General features: G+C 36.1%; 1 protein-coding gene and 1 long non-coding RNA gene across 4 annotated transcripts in view; one reads left to right on the forward strand and one right to left on the reverse strand.

The window, feature by feature from the left end:
- USP32 (ubiquitin specific peptidase 32) overlaps positions 1 to 17465 on the reverse strand; it is a 206691-nt gene that overhangs the window by 24240 nt on the left and 164986 nt on the right. For 2 of the 3 annotated variants that reach the window (XM_055577392.1, XM_055577391.1), the window contains exons 14-24: positions 15568 to 15743; positions 14658 to 14798; positions 10467 to 10626; positions 7146 to 7300; positions 5979 to 6060; positions 4881 to 4955; positions 4253 to 4391; positions 3639 to 3744; positions 1787 to 1960; positions 827 to 1001; positions 171 to 322 (exon numbers count right to left, since the gene is read on the reverse strand). In XM_055577392.1, coding sequence (XP_055433367.1) covers positions 171 to 322; positions 827 to 1001; positions 1787 to 1960; positions 3639 to 3744; positions 4253 to 4391; positions 4881 to 4955; positions 5979 to 6060; positions 7146 to 7300; positions 10467 to 10626; positions 14658 to 14798; positions 15568 to 15743 — 1535 coding nt within the window. The remainder of the gene's footprint in view (positions 1 to 170; positions 323 to 826; positions 1002 to 1786; positions 1961 to 3638; positions 3745 to 4252; positions 4392 to 4880; positions 4956 to 5978; positions 6061 to 7145; positions 7301 to 10466; positions 10627 to 14657; positions 14799 to 15567; positions 15744 to 17465) is intronic. The other variant, XM_055577393.1, reaches the window with a different exon arrangement.
- Positions 5776 to 17465, forward strand: part of LOC129649691 (uncharacterized) — a 28894-nt gene continuing 17204 nt past the window's right edge. Inside the window, exons 1-2 of the long non-coding RNA XR_008713218.1 lie at positions 5776 to 5912; positions 5992 to 6054. This is a non-coding gene — a long non-coding RNA (uncharacterized LOC129649691). The remainder of the gene's footprint in view (positions 5913 to 5991; positions 6055 to 17465) is intronic.

A 17465-nucleotide genomic window follows, 5' to 3' on the forward strand; every position in this document is an offset into this window, starting at 1 on the left:
TTCTGGTGGACAACTCTTTTAGTTTCTTCTAGAATGAAAAGCTTTACAATTTTTTTCCAGTTTTTATTGTGTTTTATTATCTCCCTTGGTCATTTAACACAATAATTAATTGAGAAAACTGTGATTTTTGAAGGAATCAAGGGTTTCCCAGAGAGAATAGTTAATATCACCTTTATGTTGGAACCATGTACTTCGGCAAGAAGGATTTGTTCTGATTTAAGTCCACAGAGATCACTCAGCTGTTTTTTTAAACCTGTGTACTTTTCATCCATATTCAGTCTTAGTCCATATCGTACAGGGGTAGTACCATCCAGCTTAATAACTAGTAAAGAGAAAAGATTTTTATTAGTAAAATTCAGGTTTCACTGAAAGCTTTATACCTGTGTGTGTGTGAGACTTGCAACTAGTAAACATTTGTCTAGAATTTTTATATGTACACACTACAACAGGTGGTGTTTAAAATAATATTAAGTGAAATCATTATTTTTGTATGTTCACTCGATAAAGAAGTGTGAGCGGCTTTGCAAGATTTTTCAAGAGAGCTTCTGGCACATTTAAAATTAAGAGAACTCAATGAGCACAAAAACGGACGCATGTTCAAGTCTTTCAAACCTCAAATCATGCCTGAAACCAGACTTGTTATCATTACAGAACATTGTAAATCAATTATACTTCAATAAAATTTTTAAAAAACTATAACATGCTGACTACCAATCTTTATGAGAACTCACTATAAACAAATGACTAAACTTACAAATTCAAGCTGACTGAATACAAGGTTAAAAGACTAAGGAATTAAATAATATTTCAGAACTTTGTGACCTACCTGTTATTTCTAAGTGCATGTAACTGTCCATTGGTAGTGGCAAAGACAAAAAATTGAAAGGGTCAAATCGGACACTTATATGTCCACATGTCTTGCATTTGACTTGGGACCTTAGTTGCCCATGGAACAAATCCACAACAATTGATCTATTTCTCCTTAGATGATTATCCCAGGCCTAGCAAGAAAAAAGATTAGAGAACTTTTTTATCCCCTCCAAATTCAAAAGATAAGCTTTTCTCCAAAAATTCAAGGCAATGGTTAAATATATTAGATTTAATGTCAAGATTATAATCCTTAATTTTTCCTTCAAAAATAAGCTTTCTGCCTACAGATTTACAAGTCAGGTATGTAATTTTAAATATATTGCCCACTGAGAAAGTAAAGAAAACCAGTGATTGAATAGAATGTAATTCTTTTTTTTTCTGGCCACACCATGCAGCGCTCAGATCTTAGTTCCCTAACCAGGGATCCAACCTGGGCCCCCTGCAATGAGAGCATGGACTCTGCCACTGGACTTCCAGGAAATTCCTTAGAATGTGTTTCTTTTTGCTCAATATAGAAAATACTAAATTCAGATGAAAAATCCTACTTTCTTTTTCTTTTTACCATGGTAACAATGGTGAGTTCTTTGTCCATTAAAGGCACATAAAATATGCCTATTAGTCACTATACACATTACTTTAGCAATTATGGGGACTCCTAAAGTTCTACTGAATAATTATTCCTACATCCTCTCCCCAAAATGTGTGATGTGAAAAGGAAATGTTTTTCTATGTTCATTAACGATACTTTGTTTTGGGATTATGGCACAAGAAATAAGCAGAGAATTATAAAATTCCTTCATTTTCACAGTAAAATTCTGATCACAGAACAGTTTAGTTAGTATTTAAGTTGCACAAAACTTATTTGGGGCCAGAATATTTTATCTGTGCTTACATTAGAAACTCAAAAGTGACAAACCTCTGCAGCTACTTCCCAGTCTGGTCTGCCATCACTGTCCTTCAGTTCCACATATGGCTTCTCATGGACTCGGTTGAGATCTTCATGCAGACCATCCAAGAGAAAAGCCAGAAGTTCTTGGGAGTCTTGTTGCTGGAACCCATTAAACCTGGGAGCATATTTTGCTATGGTCCACTATAAATGTAAAAGGAATCAAATTCGTTATTTGCTATCCCATAAAATTGAGACTGACCATACCCATAATTCAATCAGAGAATAAGTAAACTATACAGTCCACGGGATTCTCCAGGCCAGAATACTGGAGTGGGCAGCCATTCCCTTCTCCAGGGGATCTTCCCAACCCAGGGATCGAATCCAGGTCTCCCACATTGCAGGCGGATTCTTTACCAGCTGAGCCACCAAGGAAGCCCAAGAATACTGGAGTGGGTAGCCTATCCCTTCTCTAGCAGATCTTTCCGACCCAGGAATCGAACTGGGGTCCCCTGCACTGCAGATGGATTCTTTACCAGCTGAGCTACCAGGGAAGCCCAAACAATATAGAACTTAGTCTATTTCAGCAAACATATTTTGGGTAATCAGGAAATCTTTCTAATCTTTATATCAAATGATGCTCTCCCCAGCCCACTAAAAAAAGTATTATGGCCAGTCCTGTGTCCTGGTTTAGTATCAATATAGGCAAACAGTTCTTTAGGTACATGCTGCTAAGTCACTTCAGTCGTGTCCAACTCTGTGTGACCCCCATAGATGGCAGCCCACCAGGCTCCCGTCCCTAGGATTCTCCAGGCAGGAACACTGGAGTGGGTTGCCACTGCTATTTAAGATACAATATGAAAATATTAAAATAGCATTTGGTCACATTGGAAGATTCCCTGTTTTCTTTTACAGTTAGCTTTTCTGGTGGTGTTGTATCCTAACTTTTATTATTAGAGGCAGAATAGCCCAGTGTTCAACTGTGAGGACTTACTTACTAGCTTGCAACCTTGGATAGGCTACTTAACTGCTATTAGCCTTAGTTTCCTGAGCCATAAAATGGGGATTGTAACACTGCTTTATATTATGGGGCCATTTAGAAGATTAAATGAGTTAATACACATAAAGTAATCAGATAGTGGCTGCTAAGTGATAAGTAACCAAATTTTTAGCTACTATGATTATTTAATTTTTAACCTAAAAAGCTTTTGCCTTGCCTTAAAAAAAATTATTTATTTATTTGGCTTCACCAGGTCTTAGCTATAGCATACAGATCAATCTTCATTGTGACATGTGGGATCTAGTTCCCTGACCAGGGATCAAACCCAGGCCCCCTGCATTGGAAGCAAGGAGTCTAATAAGCCACTCGACCACCAGGGAAGTTCTCAACTTACTTTTAAATAAAGATAAAAAATAATCCAAACTTTACTAAAATTCACTATAAACAATATTAATGTAAAATTTATATTCATTAATTACAGTCGTTCTGCTACTTTTTTTTTTTCTCTATGGATAGAACTAATTATCTTAGTGATGTTAAAAATGTACTGAGTATCATTAATTAGACTCAGGGCTACCTTGCAGTTAGAATACTCATAATAATGAAGGTCGAAAAAAGAAAAGTTTACTATATATACAAGTAAAATACTTGATAAATTAGTAAAATGAATGAAATTTCTAAATTTAGACTGTACTTCTGAACTTTTTCTATCTACTATGCCTATAAGAGTATTTTGCTTATATTTGAACAAGTAAAAGTTTATGTCTTATGAAAGACCCAAAAACATTAAGCTAAAATTAAAAGATAAATACAAAAAGCAAAGAAAATTACTTAAACAGCTGCTTAAGACTTAATACCTTTATATTATTTTAACATGCTTACCCGAAGCTTTAATGGGGCGACATTCTTCTGAGTTCCACTCCAAAGCTCCTGTACTAAATCCCCATAGCATTTAGCCATATGCCCCTTCATACCAATGGGATTTGTCCTACAAGTTTGGGAGGAAAATGTATTGCTTAATGATTCTTATAAATCACAATCATGTGAACACAGAAATGCCTAGTATCTGTTTTCTCACATCAAAACACATTTTCAAAACAAGAGAAGCAACATGTGGTCCTTGTCCTTCAGTTGCTTCAGTCGTGTCCGACTCTTTGCAACCCCATGGATTGTAGCCCACCAGGCTCCTCTGCCATGAAATTCTCAGGCAAGAATACAGGAGTGGGTTGCCATTTCCTTTTCCAGGGGATCTTCCTGACCCAGGGATTGAACCCATGTCTCCTGCATTAGCAGGTGGGTTCTTTACCAACCCATGTCTCATGTACTGGCAGGCGGATTCTTTACCACTGAGCCACTAGGGAAGCTTACTTCATGCTTAACAGGGCAAATAAGATGAAGAATTTTCTCCCTCAGGGTGAATAAAGAACAGATTTAGGTAATATTGGGTTCATATCAAAATTACGAAAGTTAAGAGCCAATGACTCAAGGAAGATTACCTGTTGAGTTCATAAAGATGTCTTCCTGAGATAAAATACTGTGTCAGTGGCTGCGTGTTACTAACACACTGGATACTTGAATTCATGAAGCATGTATTTCCCAGGTTACTCAGACCTGTGGCCCCCTTTTCTGTCGGAACTGGAACAAACAATATGAGAACAGAAGCCTAGCTGCAGCAAGATGTCATAGACCAAACAGTTATTTGTATTCAATGCAATGATTTTTATAATTTTTCTAATCAGTTAGATGGAGATAATAATTTTCTGTTGGGTCTTGCAATGTTAAAGTAGAAGTTTTTCACGGAGCCTCACTGGCAATCATGATAATCTACTGGATCTATGCTCATTTGTACTCTGGAAGTAGCAATGATTCTCTTCAATTGCTCTGATGGTTTTTTAGAGTTCAAACAATTCTCTCCTAGAATTGTATCTTTTAAAATGACTAAATAATTTAATTGCAAGGTTAGAAAGAAATGTGATGCTTCAGGAAAAAGAAAAATAAGACGAGGCTTAATCACTATTGAGCTAGAAAGCTACAATTTGTTAACACTTCAACAGCTGAAAGAAGAAAACATAAAATAATACTTTTAAGATCATCTGTTTAAAAATAAATACAGTGGAAACTTACCCTTGTGTCTATCTATTTTACTACTGTTTGCTATAAAGGACATTTCTTCAGGCCAACTCATATCTTTGTTGCGAACTAGAAAGACAATAATGTGTTAATCTCTTATCCAATCAAATCACACCCACTCAAGTGTACTGTTTAAAAACAAAAACTTATTTCTAAACCAGAAACTGAAAAAAAATTTTTTTTTGTAATTGGCTCTGAAACCATTCCAATTCTTTAGATAGGGGGCTTTATAGTCAGTGATTAGAATTAATTAGTAAACTAATCCCTCAATTGCATACCTGAAGTAAAATTATACTCAACCTTCAATAGAAGGAATTAAAATTCTTAAGCCTAAAACACTGGAACTATCACAATTCTTTCTTCTTTCTTTTTTACAATTCTTTCTTAAATTGTGAAACTGCCGGAGTATTCATTTTAATACAAAGGCAGCTAGGAATGTTTCATGAATCTTGAGAAAAGACACACTAAGTTTTCAATGACTTATACATGCCAGTATGTAAATGTATGTTACTCGAGCTAAGCTTTCTTGATCAGTGTTGAGGACTAATGAAAAGCCTGCATCACTAACAATGCAAGAATGTTAATCTCCTCATTCAAACTCAAGGAGGGAGCTTGAAAATTTTAATAAACTGTAAACTTATAACTGAATTCACTTGTTTTTACAACTGTTTCCACCCTTGCCAGATAATGAATGTAGACATGTTTTTCCTCTTAAAGCAATCTAAATAGTATTCCATTACAAAAGGATTACATAAAGGTTTAATGGGTTTTCTTTACTATGAAGAAAACTGATCAAATACCAGTTGGAAAAACCTATAAAGGAGGCTTGTCATGCTCAGTTGCTCAGTCGTCTTCGACTCTTTGCAACATCATGGAATTTTCCAGGCAAGAACAAAGTAGGAGTAGGTTGCCATTTCCTGCTCCAGGGGATCTTCTCGACCCAGGGATCAAACCTGCATCTCCTGCACTGGCAGGAGGATTCTTTACCACTGCACCATCTGGGAAGCCCCATGAAGTAGATTATCGGTGAGTAATTAAACCTTTCATTCTTCCCCTAAAAATCTAATACAGATGTATGCTTCCATCTTGTACCTTCAATTACCAGGTGCTGCTCATCCTGGATTTTCAAATATTCCAATCTGTGATCCTCATCATCCAGAAGAGTGAGGTAATTCTGTGTATGGAGGAGGAAATGTTTTGTTAATTTAATTACTAACTTTGAAACAAATGCTGAAATAAAAATGACAATTTAAAAAATTCCTTGAAGGTACATGTACATAACTCATGTACAGACATTTAGCATATTACAGTTATTCAAAAGTACTTATAATTTTGGTGGCAAAATAAGGGAAAGAATCTATACTCTGTAAACACATATTTTATATTTCTAAAAAAATTATATCTGATTTTGGGGAGACCAGGAAAGACTGATCACACAAACCAAAATCCACTGAGGTTTAGATTTTCTAAACAGCTTACAGAAAAGAAGTTTTGATTAACATATAGTAAGTATATACTAAACTGAGTAAATGTGCTTGTATTCAAGATGGACCTTGATCACTAACTAGGAAATGAAAATGTAAAACCAAATGCCATGCAACAGAATTATACATTTTGTTGACACTCACCCTGTCTAAAGTGCTCGGAAAATTAACTCATCTAATTCTTACAACTATCCTAAGGGAAATATTATTATTTTCCCCATTTACTCATGGAAAAACTGTGACAGAGAGTTAAGGGACTTGTCCTTGGTTAGTTAACTAACAGGAGTGAGTCAGGACTTAATCCTTGGCAGTGAGGCTCCAGGAGCTGTGCTCTCAACTTTCTTTACTATACTGCTTCTCAGTTCTCAATGGTGACCAAAGAAGGATGTAAGAAAGAAGGAACTAGGGGATAAAGAGCTGGTTAAAACTACTTACCATCCAATTTCAGAGTAAAATAAAAACATATTGCATGTGTTAGGAAGAATACATAAATAATTAAAAGCACTGCCTCTAAGGAGAATGGAAGACAGAGGTCAGAGGATGGGAAGAATTTTCACCACATACTTTCGTATTGTTTGAATTTCAATATGTGTGTACCTTACTTTAAGACAAATCTGAAATAAACTATTTCTTAAAAAGATGTATTTATTGTTACTTTATAATAATAAGTTTATAAGATTGTACTGTTCATGAACAATTAATGTAGACAAACCCTCCATACTTATGAAACATGGATCTAACAAGGAGGACTTTCCTTGACTGACATGCCTCTTACCTCACTGTTGTATAGCCACAGGCGCATATCTTCCTCTTTGATGCGCAGCCTCTGAGATAGATATTCATGAATTTCCTTGATGGTCTGCATTCGACTAAAACAGCCTGTATAGGCTAAGACCCGCTTTAATGGTGCATTCGGAGAAGGGACATTTCCTATGGTCATAGTAATCACAGTAAGGAAAAAGGCAGATGTTAAAAAAAGAGAAAGCACCCCTTTTAGTAATGGGGACCATACTATTTTAGGAAATAATAATGAGAAATAAGAATTACAGATTTAATAATTTTATAAATTAAGAAATTTTAAGAAGCTGTAAAATGAAGATAGGAGTCCTAAGCGTCTTAGGGTAAGCCTTAACTTTGACAGGAAGAACAACAAAATCAGATACGCAAATAACTGGCAGTATCTGGAATCCAAGAAGAGTGGCAAATATCAATGGGCACTGATTTCTTGGCCCTCAGCTGGGTCATACTCAATAGCAAAATCAAAACTCAGAGTTAAAGAATGGGGAAGAGTCTTACACTGGGAAATGGGACTGGATTTGAACACCACAGAAGGATAATTGGATTCACCTGATCTACTTTCTTAAAATAAACTGTATTTGCATTGCTAATCCCTCACTCTCATTAAGTGGCCCAATTACCTGGTCCACTGTGGCACAATTACTCAAGAAACTTTTACTTAGAATTCTAAGTAGGCACAGATATTTCATGGCCAACAGAGCTTTAAAATAAGCCAAAAATGTCCCATGACAAAAAAGAAACTGCCCTATTGAAAGGTACCAGGGAGAACCATAAGGCCCGTCTACCCAATAAGGACAGTAGACATGACCTTGAATTCTTGAAGGGCTCAAAGTGCAAACAGAAAGAGGCAATAAAGGGAAAGAGTAAAGACTAAAGGAAGAATGTATCAAGTCTAGCCATATATTTCAAAAGAAAAGGGGGATAAAATGACAAGAGATTATGGAAATCAAAAACAGGTTGCTAAAACCGTCTGCTAAACCCTGGGTAACTATTCAGCCAAAAATCTAGACAAAAGCTGAAGCTTAAAATGGTCATCTCTGCCTATGGGAGGTTATATTTAGTTCACTGAGCAACCCAAAACAAAAATACACTCAATGTATCAATATAATCTATCAAGGGTACAATTATACACTCCAGGTAATTTTCTACCCATTCAATGGTGACTTAGCTTTTTTCCTTCCCATTAAATGTGCTTTGAGTATTTACTTACTAAACAGAGGAGAAAAGCACTGGCATCATCTACTTTTTCAGAGCTTCCAAGAATTAACTCACCTAAAATAGGCTGAAAAATCATTTAACAATGACTTCTGTAGCTTTGTCTATTAAAAAGGCTACCATTAAGTCATTGATAACTGTAGTAAGGTTTGGAAACCTGTTACTTCAAAAGGAATAAATTGTGTGCTTAATCACTCAGTCGTGTCCGACTCTGTGACCCCGTGGACTATGGCCCTGCCAGGCTCCTTTGTCCATGGGGATTCTCTAGACAAGAATACTGGAGTGGGTTGCCATGCCCTCTTCCAGGGGATCTTCCCAACCCAGGAACTGAGCTCAGGTTTCTTGCATTTCAGGCAGATTCTTTACTGTCTGAGAAACCAGGGAAGCCGAAAAGGAATAAAAGAGCCCAGTAAATAGCTGTGATAAATTAGAAAGAAAGATGAAAACTATGTATGGAGAACAAAACCCAACTACGATTAACTTTTAAATTCTAGCAAAGCAAATCATTTACTATCAGCAAGCAAAGGATAATCCTAGAAGAAAACAAAAGGGCAAATTTCTCTAAATACACATCAGAGGATTAGTTATAAGATTACAGCAAGAAAGCATGTTTTTATAAACTTCAAAATGATTAATGATTGATTTCATAACTAATTAGTAAGAAATAAAATTTCAAATTAAGAACAAATTTGGAGCATAATGACTATACAGTTGTAGGATTCAGAAGCATTTGCTAGTGTCCAAGTCAATTTCTATTGTCCTAAGCCATATAAGAAATTTATTTGAATTCTAGACAGTTTTTGTAGCATAGCTCATTAAGCAGGCAGCCACTTATTATACATAATTTCATACTTTTGAATAGCACCAACAAATCTAGTGGAATTTACAGAAGCAGCAAAAATCTAGGATCAGCACAAGAGTTATAAAGAATACTTACTAAAAGCGCAACAACACATCTTGCCTCTCATGTTATCTTTCAAAGAGAATTGAAAAAGATATGTACTATGGGTGCCATGAAAGAAAGGCAAATACTATTGATATTACTCAATGGAAAATTAAATCAAGAGTGTTTCAGAGAGATTCTTATTTCACTGTTTTTTGATTATAATGTGTTACCTAAAGACAAAGTTTGAGGGCACTGCTTTGGTATAATTCTTACCAAACAGTACATGTAAGAATTTCCATATATTATCTGAATATAATCTTTAATGATGAAATAAAACTAATCCTACTAAATTTCAAAGAAGAGATGATACTTACAGGGTTGGTTTGGGTTCATAGGTGGTTTTTGCATAAGTTATAGCGATTATAATAACATTATGGCATTGTTAACATAATCGGAGATTTTGTGTAAATGGATGAACTCATTATTTTTGCTGAAGAACTATTTCAAATATTTGTAATGCAAAAGCATAGAGCAAGCCTGGCCCATCGGTAAAATTTAACCTCAGAGAGAAATCAAAAGGGAACTTTTTGCATCTATCACATTAAAATGAAAACTTATTTATATATCATTTTGATAGGCTTGATGTTTTTGAAGAAAATGTTCACTTTCATTTTTAAAAACAGATCTTTTCCTTTGTATTATCTGTTATAAAGGCTCCTTGGGCCTAGCATGAGAAATGTATCATGTTTTATTACAAAAACCTCCCAAAACAAAAAACTCAACACACACACACGATTAGAGGATACTGCTGAAGAAATTACTTCTTAGAAATCTGAGTGGAGTTGAAAAGAACAGTCACTGGCTGGCAGACTCTAACTGAGGTCAAGCACATAATTTACAATGGCTTGTTCTCAAAGAAACAAAGTATATAAAATTCATTTCTGCTTATTATCTTTGTATGTTTGCAAGCCAGAAAAGGAAACAACCCTTTTCAGTTTGCTGCTGGGACTTTGCCTCTACCCCAGCTAGTCTTGCGCATGACCGTAGATCTAAGGCCCATAAGAGATTTTCTGATTCTGTATGAAAACAGATGAAAATGTGTATTAGTAATAGTGGCACCAGGCTTGGAGCAAATTGGTTTTCATTTTTATTTTTTTCAAGGAAATGCACGGTATTCTTGCTGCATTCTTAAGTTACCTCTTGGTAAATGCTGAGGAAACACTCTCAGGCTCATCATACCCATATTCACCCAGATGTTAGACTGTTGTGTCCGAGTGGCAGGCTGCTGTCTCAGGAAGAGAAGATAGCGAGGAAACAATTCCAGTTCTGGGATTTCTGTCTTGCTATTTTTGATCACCTGTTGTTTTAAAATATATGAAGTGATCACTATAAAAGAAATAAAACCTGCCATTTTTTACCTAATTTCTGAGATTTACTTCCAAAATGAAATGTTCAAAAGCTTCACTGCCTATAGGTCAGAAAGTCACCAGTTTACATGACATGGGTTTATAGGCCCTCAGGCTCCCGCATCTAAGTCCATTTTCCAGGATTAGGATTCCTGGTAGGTATTTTCTCCCCCTTCATTTAAAAGCAAGTAGTATCAATATTAAGGGGAAAATCTTAAATATTATCTACAATTCTAGTACTTTCACACAATAAGTCTTTTCACTTTTACATATCTCATATAGAAAAATGATGTTCTTTTAGAGGACAAATTCTTAGGAATGGAGTCACAAGTAAAAAGTACAGGATTATTCATCAATCTTGCCTGGGGAGTCCCAAGGAGAGAGAAGCCTGGAGGGATAGTCCATAGGGTCACGAAAGTCGGACAAGATTAAAATCACTGAGCACACACGCATTCATGTTATTAACTGCATAACTTATATGGCCACCCAAAATGCAGCAATTTACAATATTCCCAGAATTATATGAATGTATTACTGTCACAAAACCTTATCACTGGACATGACTTTAATTTCTTTAATACATATAAAGAATATTTTAAATGTACTTGTATTAGTAGTGAGAACAAAAATGTTTCCATGTTAAAATTTACTATCTATGTTTTCTTTAACTGGACTGTTCATATATTTTTTTGTCTATGATTAAAACAACTAAATTGGATGTACTAAACTGAAAGTCACATGGTTAAAACAGCCCTCACAGGCTCCACAACACAGGCTTAGTAGTGTGGCACATGGATTATAGTTCATCAGGACAGGGACTGAACCCATGTCCTCTGCATTGGCAGGTGGATTCTCAACCACTGGGCCACCAGGGAAGTCCTCAACTCTCTAAAACATAAAATCTTACAGAATTTTTAACAACCTCAAGTAATTGGGCTTTCATTTTCTTTTGCTTTAAAAATCAATGTATTCTGCAACGGAGCATTTTTTAATATCAAGAGGGGGCAGTAAAGAGCCAGATAAAAACAATGATACAAACCAAACCTTTAGGACTATTTCTTTAAAGTATTCTGCATGTTCTGATATGCTACAGTATACTACAAAAGCTCCACTTGTAAGCTTTATCAACTACTATTTAAATAATAAGCAGTAAAAGGAGCTCTCCCCAACAGTAAGACCAATGGAGAAAAACAAAAGTCTCTCCATTTCTTCTAGAGTCACTGAGAGCTACAAAGCCAACAGTCAAATTTTCTTAGGACTTCAGTTTAACTGTGATTTGGGGAAAGATCAATAATTCTGTACCTGTAGTTATCAGGCTACAGAGAAAACATACTTTTGGCAGAATCTGAACTGATAATGAAGTAACTTTTATAATGTGTAGAATACTTTTCAAGATAAGTGAATTTGTGAGCAAATTACAGATCAACGAATTCTTATACATTCATGCATAATCAAACATATATACATATTTATTTACATTTTAATTATTCTTGTCTATGAACTAATTGAACTACAACTGGATGACAATAAATGCAATTCCATTTACAGAAATTTATCTTAAAGAAATCATCACACGTTGGAGAAGAGAATATTCACCAGAAAATCATTTTAAACAACGAAAATCTAGATGCAAACTAATTGTCTATCCATGGTGATTGGTTAATAAATTATGTTATTAACCTAGAAAGATATCAATAACATCTATATTAGATTGAAAAGATTACATGACAGCAAGCATAATTTGATTCAATTTCATAAAATTATTTATACTAATTTGTATATGAATAGGCACAGAGGAATGTTTGGGAAGACGTACACTGAAATGTTAATAGTAATTACTTCTTAAGGAGTAGGATATGGTTTTTATTTTCTTTGTTCTTTTTTACTTTGCTCAATTTGTCAATGAGCTTGTTCACAAGAATTAAAGTTATTTTTTAAAAAAATGGTGTGATTTATGTAAACATGGCAATGAAAGTATTGATTTTTAACCTTGCTGTGGCAAATATATTTAGTATTCTTTAACGTGGAACACCATACTTTAAGTGTTTTTATAGCAATTTTTCCTGAAATCAGGCAAATTATTATATTTAGAGGTGAAAAAATATTGTCAAACCAGCAAATGAAGCTTTAATGCAGTAAAATGGTAGCTTAACTAATATTTATCTGCTATCAATGTTAAAAAGCATGACCTTTTGTGAGGCTTTGAAAAAACTCATTTAATAATTATAATGATGATGACAGCAGCAACAGGCAAAATTTGCTACTGACCATCACTGTAACTCAGGTGCTGTGCTAATCATACGCATTACTTACTTATCAAAACAAGTCTAACGAGGTAGATACTATTGCTAACTCCATTTTACAGAAGAGGAAACTAAGATTTAGAGATTAAAACACTGATGCTTTTGAACTGTGGTGTTGGAGAAGACTCTTGAGAGTCCCTTGGACTGCAAGGATATCAAGCCAATAAATCCTAAAGGAAACCAGTCCTGAAGCTTCCTGATGCGAAGAACGGACTCACTGGAAAAGACCCTGATGCTGGGAAAGACTGGAAGGCAGGAGAAGGGACGACAGAGGATGAGATGGTTGGATGACATCACCAACTCAATGGACATGAGTTTGAGTAAGCTCCAGAAGTTGGTGAAAGACAGGGAAGCCTGGTGTACTGCAGTCCATGGGGTAGCAAAGAGTTGGACACGACTGAGCAACTGAACTGAACTGAACTCAGTGTGAATTCAGGCAGACTCTAAAATATCAGACTGCATCTATCTATCCATCTATCCATCAAACATCTATCCAATTATCACAATGATTCCCTTACAGGTACAGAATATTAGATAGAACAGGGAAGTCCTAGAAATTAAGTGATTAATTCAAGGACTACCCCAAACCCCAATAAATAAAGAATATGTATGCATATACATCTATGTATATTCATATTTACATGTAACTACCTAGGAGTTCTGTTGATAAATATAGTAAAAACCTTTTGGAGCCAACAAATACAAACCGTAAATTCCTGATTAAGATTTAAACATAATTTTTGTAAACATAATTATTAATAACAAAATCATTATAAAATTATAGACTACGGATATACAGCAGAGTTTTACTCTTTGGAAGTGATCTAACTTACTATATCTTATCTATGTAAAACCTTCCTGGTATAAAAAAGTTCTAGTTTGGACATTATATAAGGGAGAGTGTTTTTTGATATGGCAAAAGAATCTGCTTATAAAGTATTTTACTGCATCAATAATGTAAAGAGTATTTAAGGCAATGAATACTGCTGTTTACTGTATAAGCAAAATGATCCTGTAGAGTTAACTAATATTTTCATATTATACACTCCAAGCCCTTTAAATTACTTCAGAGCATTTCACTTATGCTCTAAATGACTCATTCTATTAATGGTCACGATCAGAATTCACCGGCTTTGAATTCTTATTATCATCTACTGTGATCTTGTTATGTCCCTCCTTCAAAAAGACAAACCACAAAATCCAGAACAGCTAAGTGGATGCCTGTGTGGCTAATGGGAATAACAATTTTAGAAATAACATCTGCACCACTGTTTCTATATTCACTGAACTTCTTGGCACTGGCTCTCAGACTTCTGCTCCAGTCTAAGTTCTGCATTATCTAATGTTTGTGTTTATGTGGATGACTTATGTAATTGCCTAGCCTCATAATTCCTTGACTCTATTTAGTCCAGTGATTATTTCCTTCGCTTTATGTAAGTTGCCCATTCCCAAAGGAGTATCATTTTGTGGTTAGAACCTAATACAGTGCTCAATAAATGTATGAGTAAATGAGTGAATGAACATAAAAGAACCTAAAATTTATTCAACTAATTTGAACAGGTATTGAAAGCTCTATCATGGTTAAGAGCTAATTTGTGGGTAGTGAGGTTCACATAGTGAATTAATAGAAGGCCCTATTATAAATGCTGCTTATATAAGGCAATACTGGCTGTACTTACAGGTCTAGGTAGGGCCAGGTTTGCTCCATACCAATGATAAAGTGCTCTCCATACAGGTTCTGGAACCATCTCATAATCTCTTCCATGGATCAGCTGTGGGGTTCGTTTTAATCGTCCTCCTTCTAGTGTTAATGATGTAGCCTTAGAAAGAATGGAATGTAAATGTTGACTTTTTTTTTGGCCCCACCTCTTGTCTTATGGGATCTTAAGTTTCCTGACCAGGGATGGAACCCAGGCCCACAGCAGTGAAAGCTTGGAGTCCTAACCACTGGACTGTCAGGGAATTCCCCCAAATGTTGGATTTAAAATTAGTCTCTTGTGTTTTAACAAAACCTAGTTGCCACTCCAGTGTTCTTGCCTGGAGAATCCCAGGGACAGGGGAGTCTGGTGGGCTGCCGTCTCTGGGGTTGCACAGAGTCGGACACGAATGAAGGGACTTAGCAGCAACAGCAGACACAGGAAAATAAACACATGTCACTACTCAGTTTCACATTACTAGAAAAAAAAAAGAATTTTCTAACAGGTTTTTATTTTGAACTTTCAAAATAAACTATTTAAGAAAGGAAACTCATGGTAAATCACTTGAAAGAAAATCACTGGAACATTTGAAAATATTAAGGATGGCTTTCATAGACTTCTTTCCAACAGTAAAAAGTACTATTATTTTTTAAAAAAGCTTTTTTCACATACATGTGAAACTACATTTTCATAGCAGCTGTTCTAAGTAAGAAAAATAACATTTCCAAGGATCACTAAACTGAGTCTATGCAAGTAGTAAGTCATAAAATACTCTCACAGAAACATTTCTATCTACAACAGGTTAATAAAATGAATCACAAACATTTTCTATGTGCTGAACTCTTTAGAATGAAATTTATTAGCAACTTGAAAGAGATGTCAAATTACTTACCTTTACTGGTTCTTGAGTTACTAGTGGCTGGTTATCAATAGCCCCTGGCTTCTGAGGATTGAGGTGCAACAAAATAGTCCCATTGGCTCCTAGTAAACACTGGTTGTTATTGTCAGAAGTGTTATGTTGTCGAGCAAAGCACATGTCTGTTCCTGGTGTGGCAGAATACATAAAACCTGTAAAGGACAAAGAAGATGGAATCTCTGTTTTATTATACATAAAATAGGCTTGAAGATATGAACTCAATGTCCATGTATTAGGTTAATGCTATTATTCTGTGGACATGTCAGTACAGTGTTAGATTCTGTAATTGTGTAGAAGACACAGAGGTATTCCTTTCTGGAAAATACCTAGAATAACACTAGGTAGAATAAGTTTTAAAAGCTATTATCAAATGAACATTTGGCCAGACTCCTAGAATATCTAATAATTCACAAGAATTCTATGTCCTCTGACAGGAAAGGAAGAAATATAGCCAAGTAGCTGGACTCTCCCATACCTTCCCTTAATTCTCTTCTGCCCACAAAGGTTCTTAGTAGATAAGGGTGATAACAAGTCTCTAAACCAAAGAGCAGGCGCAAAAACAAGAATGCCAACAGGAGAATGGAGAATGCTAGGACAGAAGAAACTGTTCCCTAATAAATCTATTTGAAAGGAAGGCATGGATGTTACAACAGAAAAATATATACAGGAAAATGATTGATAAGTCTGACTGAAGAGCTGTGAACCTGAATGGCATCTTAAGGTATTTCAACTCTCAACCACATGTAATCTCTGGTAAACATTCTAGTCATCAACCACTTTTAACCTTCTACTTGTGGTGCTGCTCCGCATGTGGACAGCACAGAGGTGAGCTGTGTGCAGAGTGAGCATATATCAAAAAGGACCTGAGGGAGGGTCAAGAAACAGTGAAACGCTGATCAAAGACAGCACTTTTAGGACTGCTGAGTGATCTCTGTAATAACATCAGATGGGGAAAGAGAGCACCGAAGAACTGATGCTTTTCAACTGTGGTGTGGAGAAAGCTCTTGAGAGTCCCTTGGATGGCAAGGAGATCAAACCAGTCAATCCTAAAGGAAATCAGTCCTGAATACTCACTGGAAGGACTCATGCTGAAGCTGAAGCTTTAATACTTTGGCCATCTTATGCAAAGAACTGTCTCATTGGAAACGACCCTGATGCTGGGAAAGACTGGAGGCAGGAGGAGAGGGGGACAACAGAGGATGTGATGATTGGATGGCATCACTGACTCCAGGGACATGAGCTTGAGCAAGCTCTGGGGGTTGGTGATGGACAGGGAAGTCTGGCATGCTGCATTCCATGGGGTTGCAAAGAGTCAGACACGACTGAGCGACTAAACCGAACTGAGATTCTACAAGGAGTTCTGTAAAGAAAATGCTGCTGCTGCTACTGCTGCTAAGTCGCTTCAGTAATGTCTGACTCTGTGCGACCCCATAGACGGCAGCCCACCAGGCTCCCCTGTCCCTGGGATTCTCCAGGCAAGAACACTGGAGTGGGTTGCCATTTCCTTCTCCAATGCATGAAAGTGAAAAGTGAAAGTGAAGTCGCTCAGTTGTGTCTGACTCTCTGCGACCCCATGGACTACAGCCCACCAGGCTCCTCTGTCCATGGGATTTTCCAGGCAAGAGTACTGGAGTGGGGTGCCATTGCCTTCTCCAGTAGAGAAAATGCTAGCTCTGTTCAATTTGCCTTCTTGCTCCACAGAAAAGGGAGAAGAAAAATCTCAAAGGTGAAACAACAGAATAAGACTGGGAGTCCTGGAGAATAACAGGAATCAACTAAATTCATTTGGGCCAAAATATAGCAAAGTGCCTTCCAGATAAGTGTAAAACTACTAACTTTTAGGTAGGTATCAACAACCAAAGGGGATTATGGGC

Source organism: Bubalus kerabau, chromosome 4, assembly GCF_029407905.1.
Source record: "Bubalus kerabau isolate K-KA32 ecotype Philippines breed swamp buffalo chromosome 4, PCC_UOA_SB_1v2, whole genome shotgun sequence".
NCBI classification, from domain to species: Eukaryota; Metazoa; Chordata; class Mammalia; order Artiodactyla; family Bovidae; genus Bubalus; species Bubalus kerabau.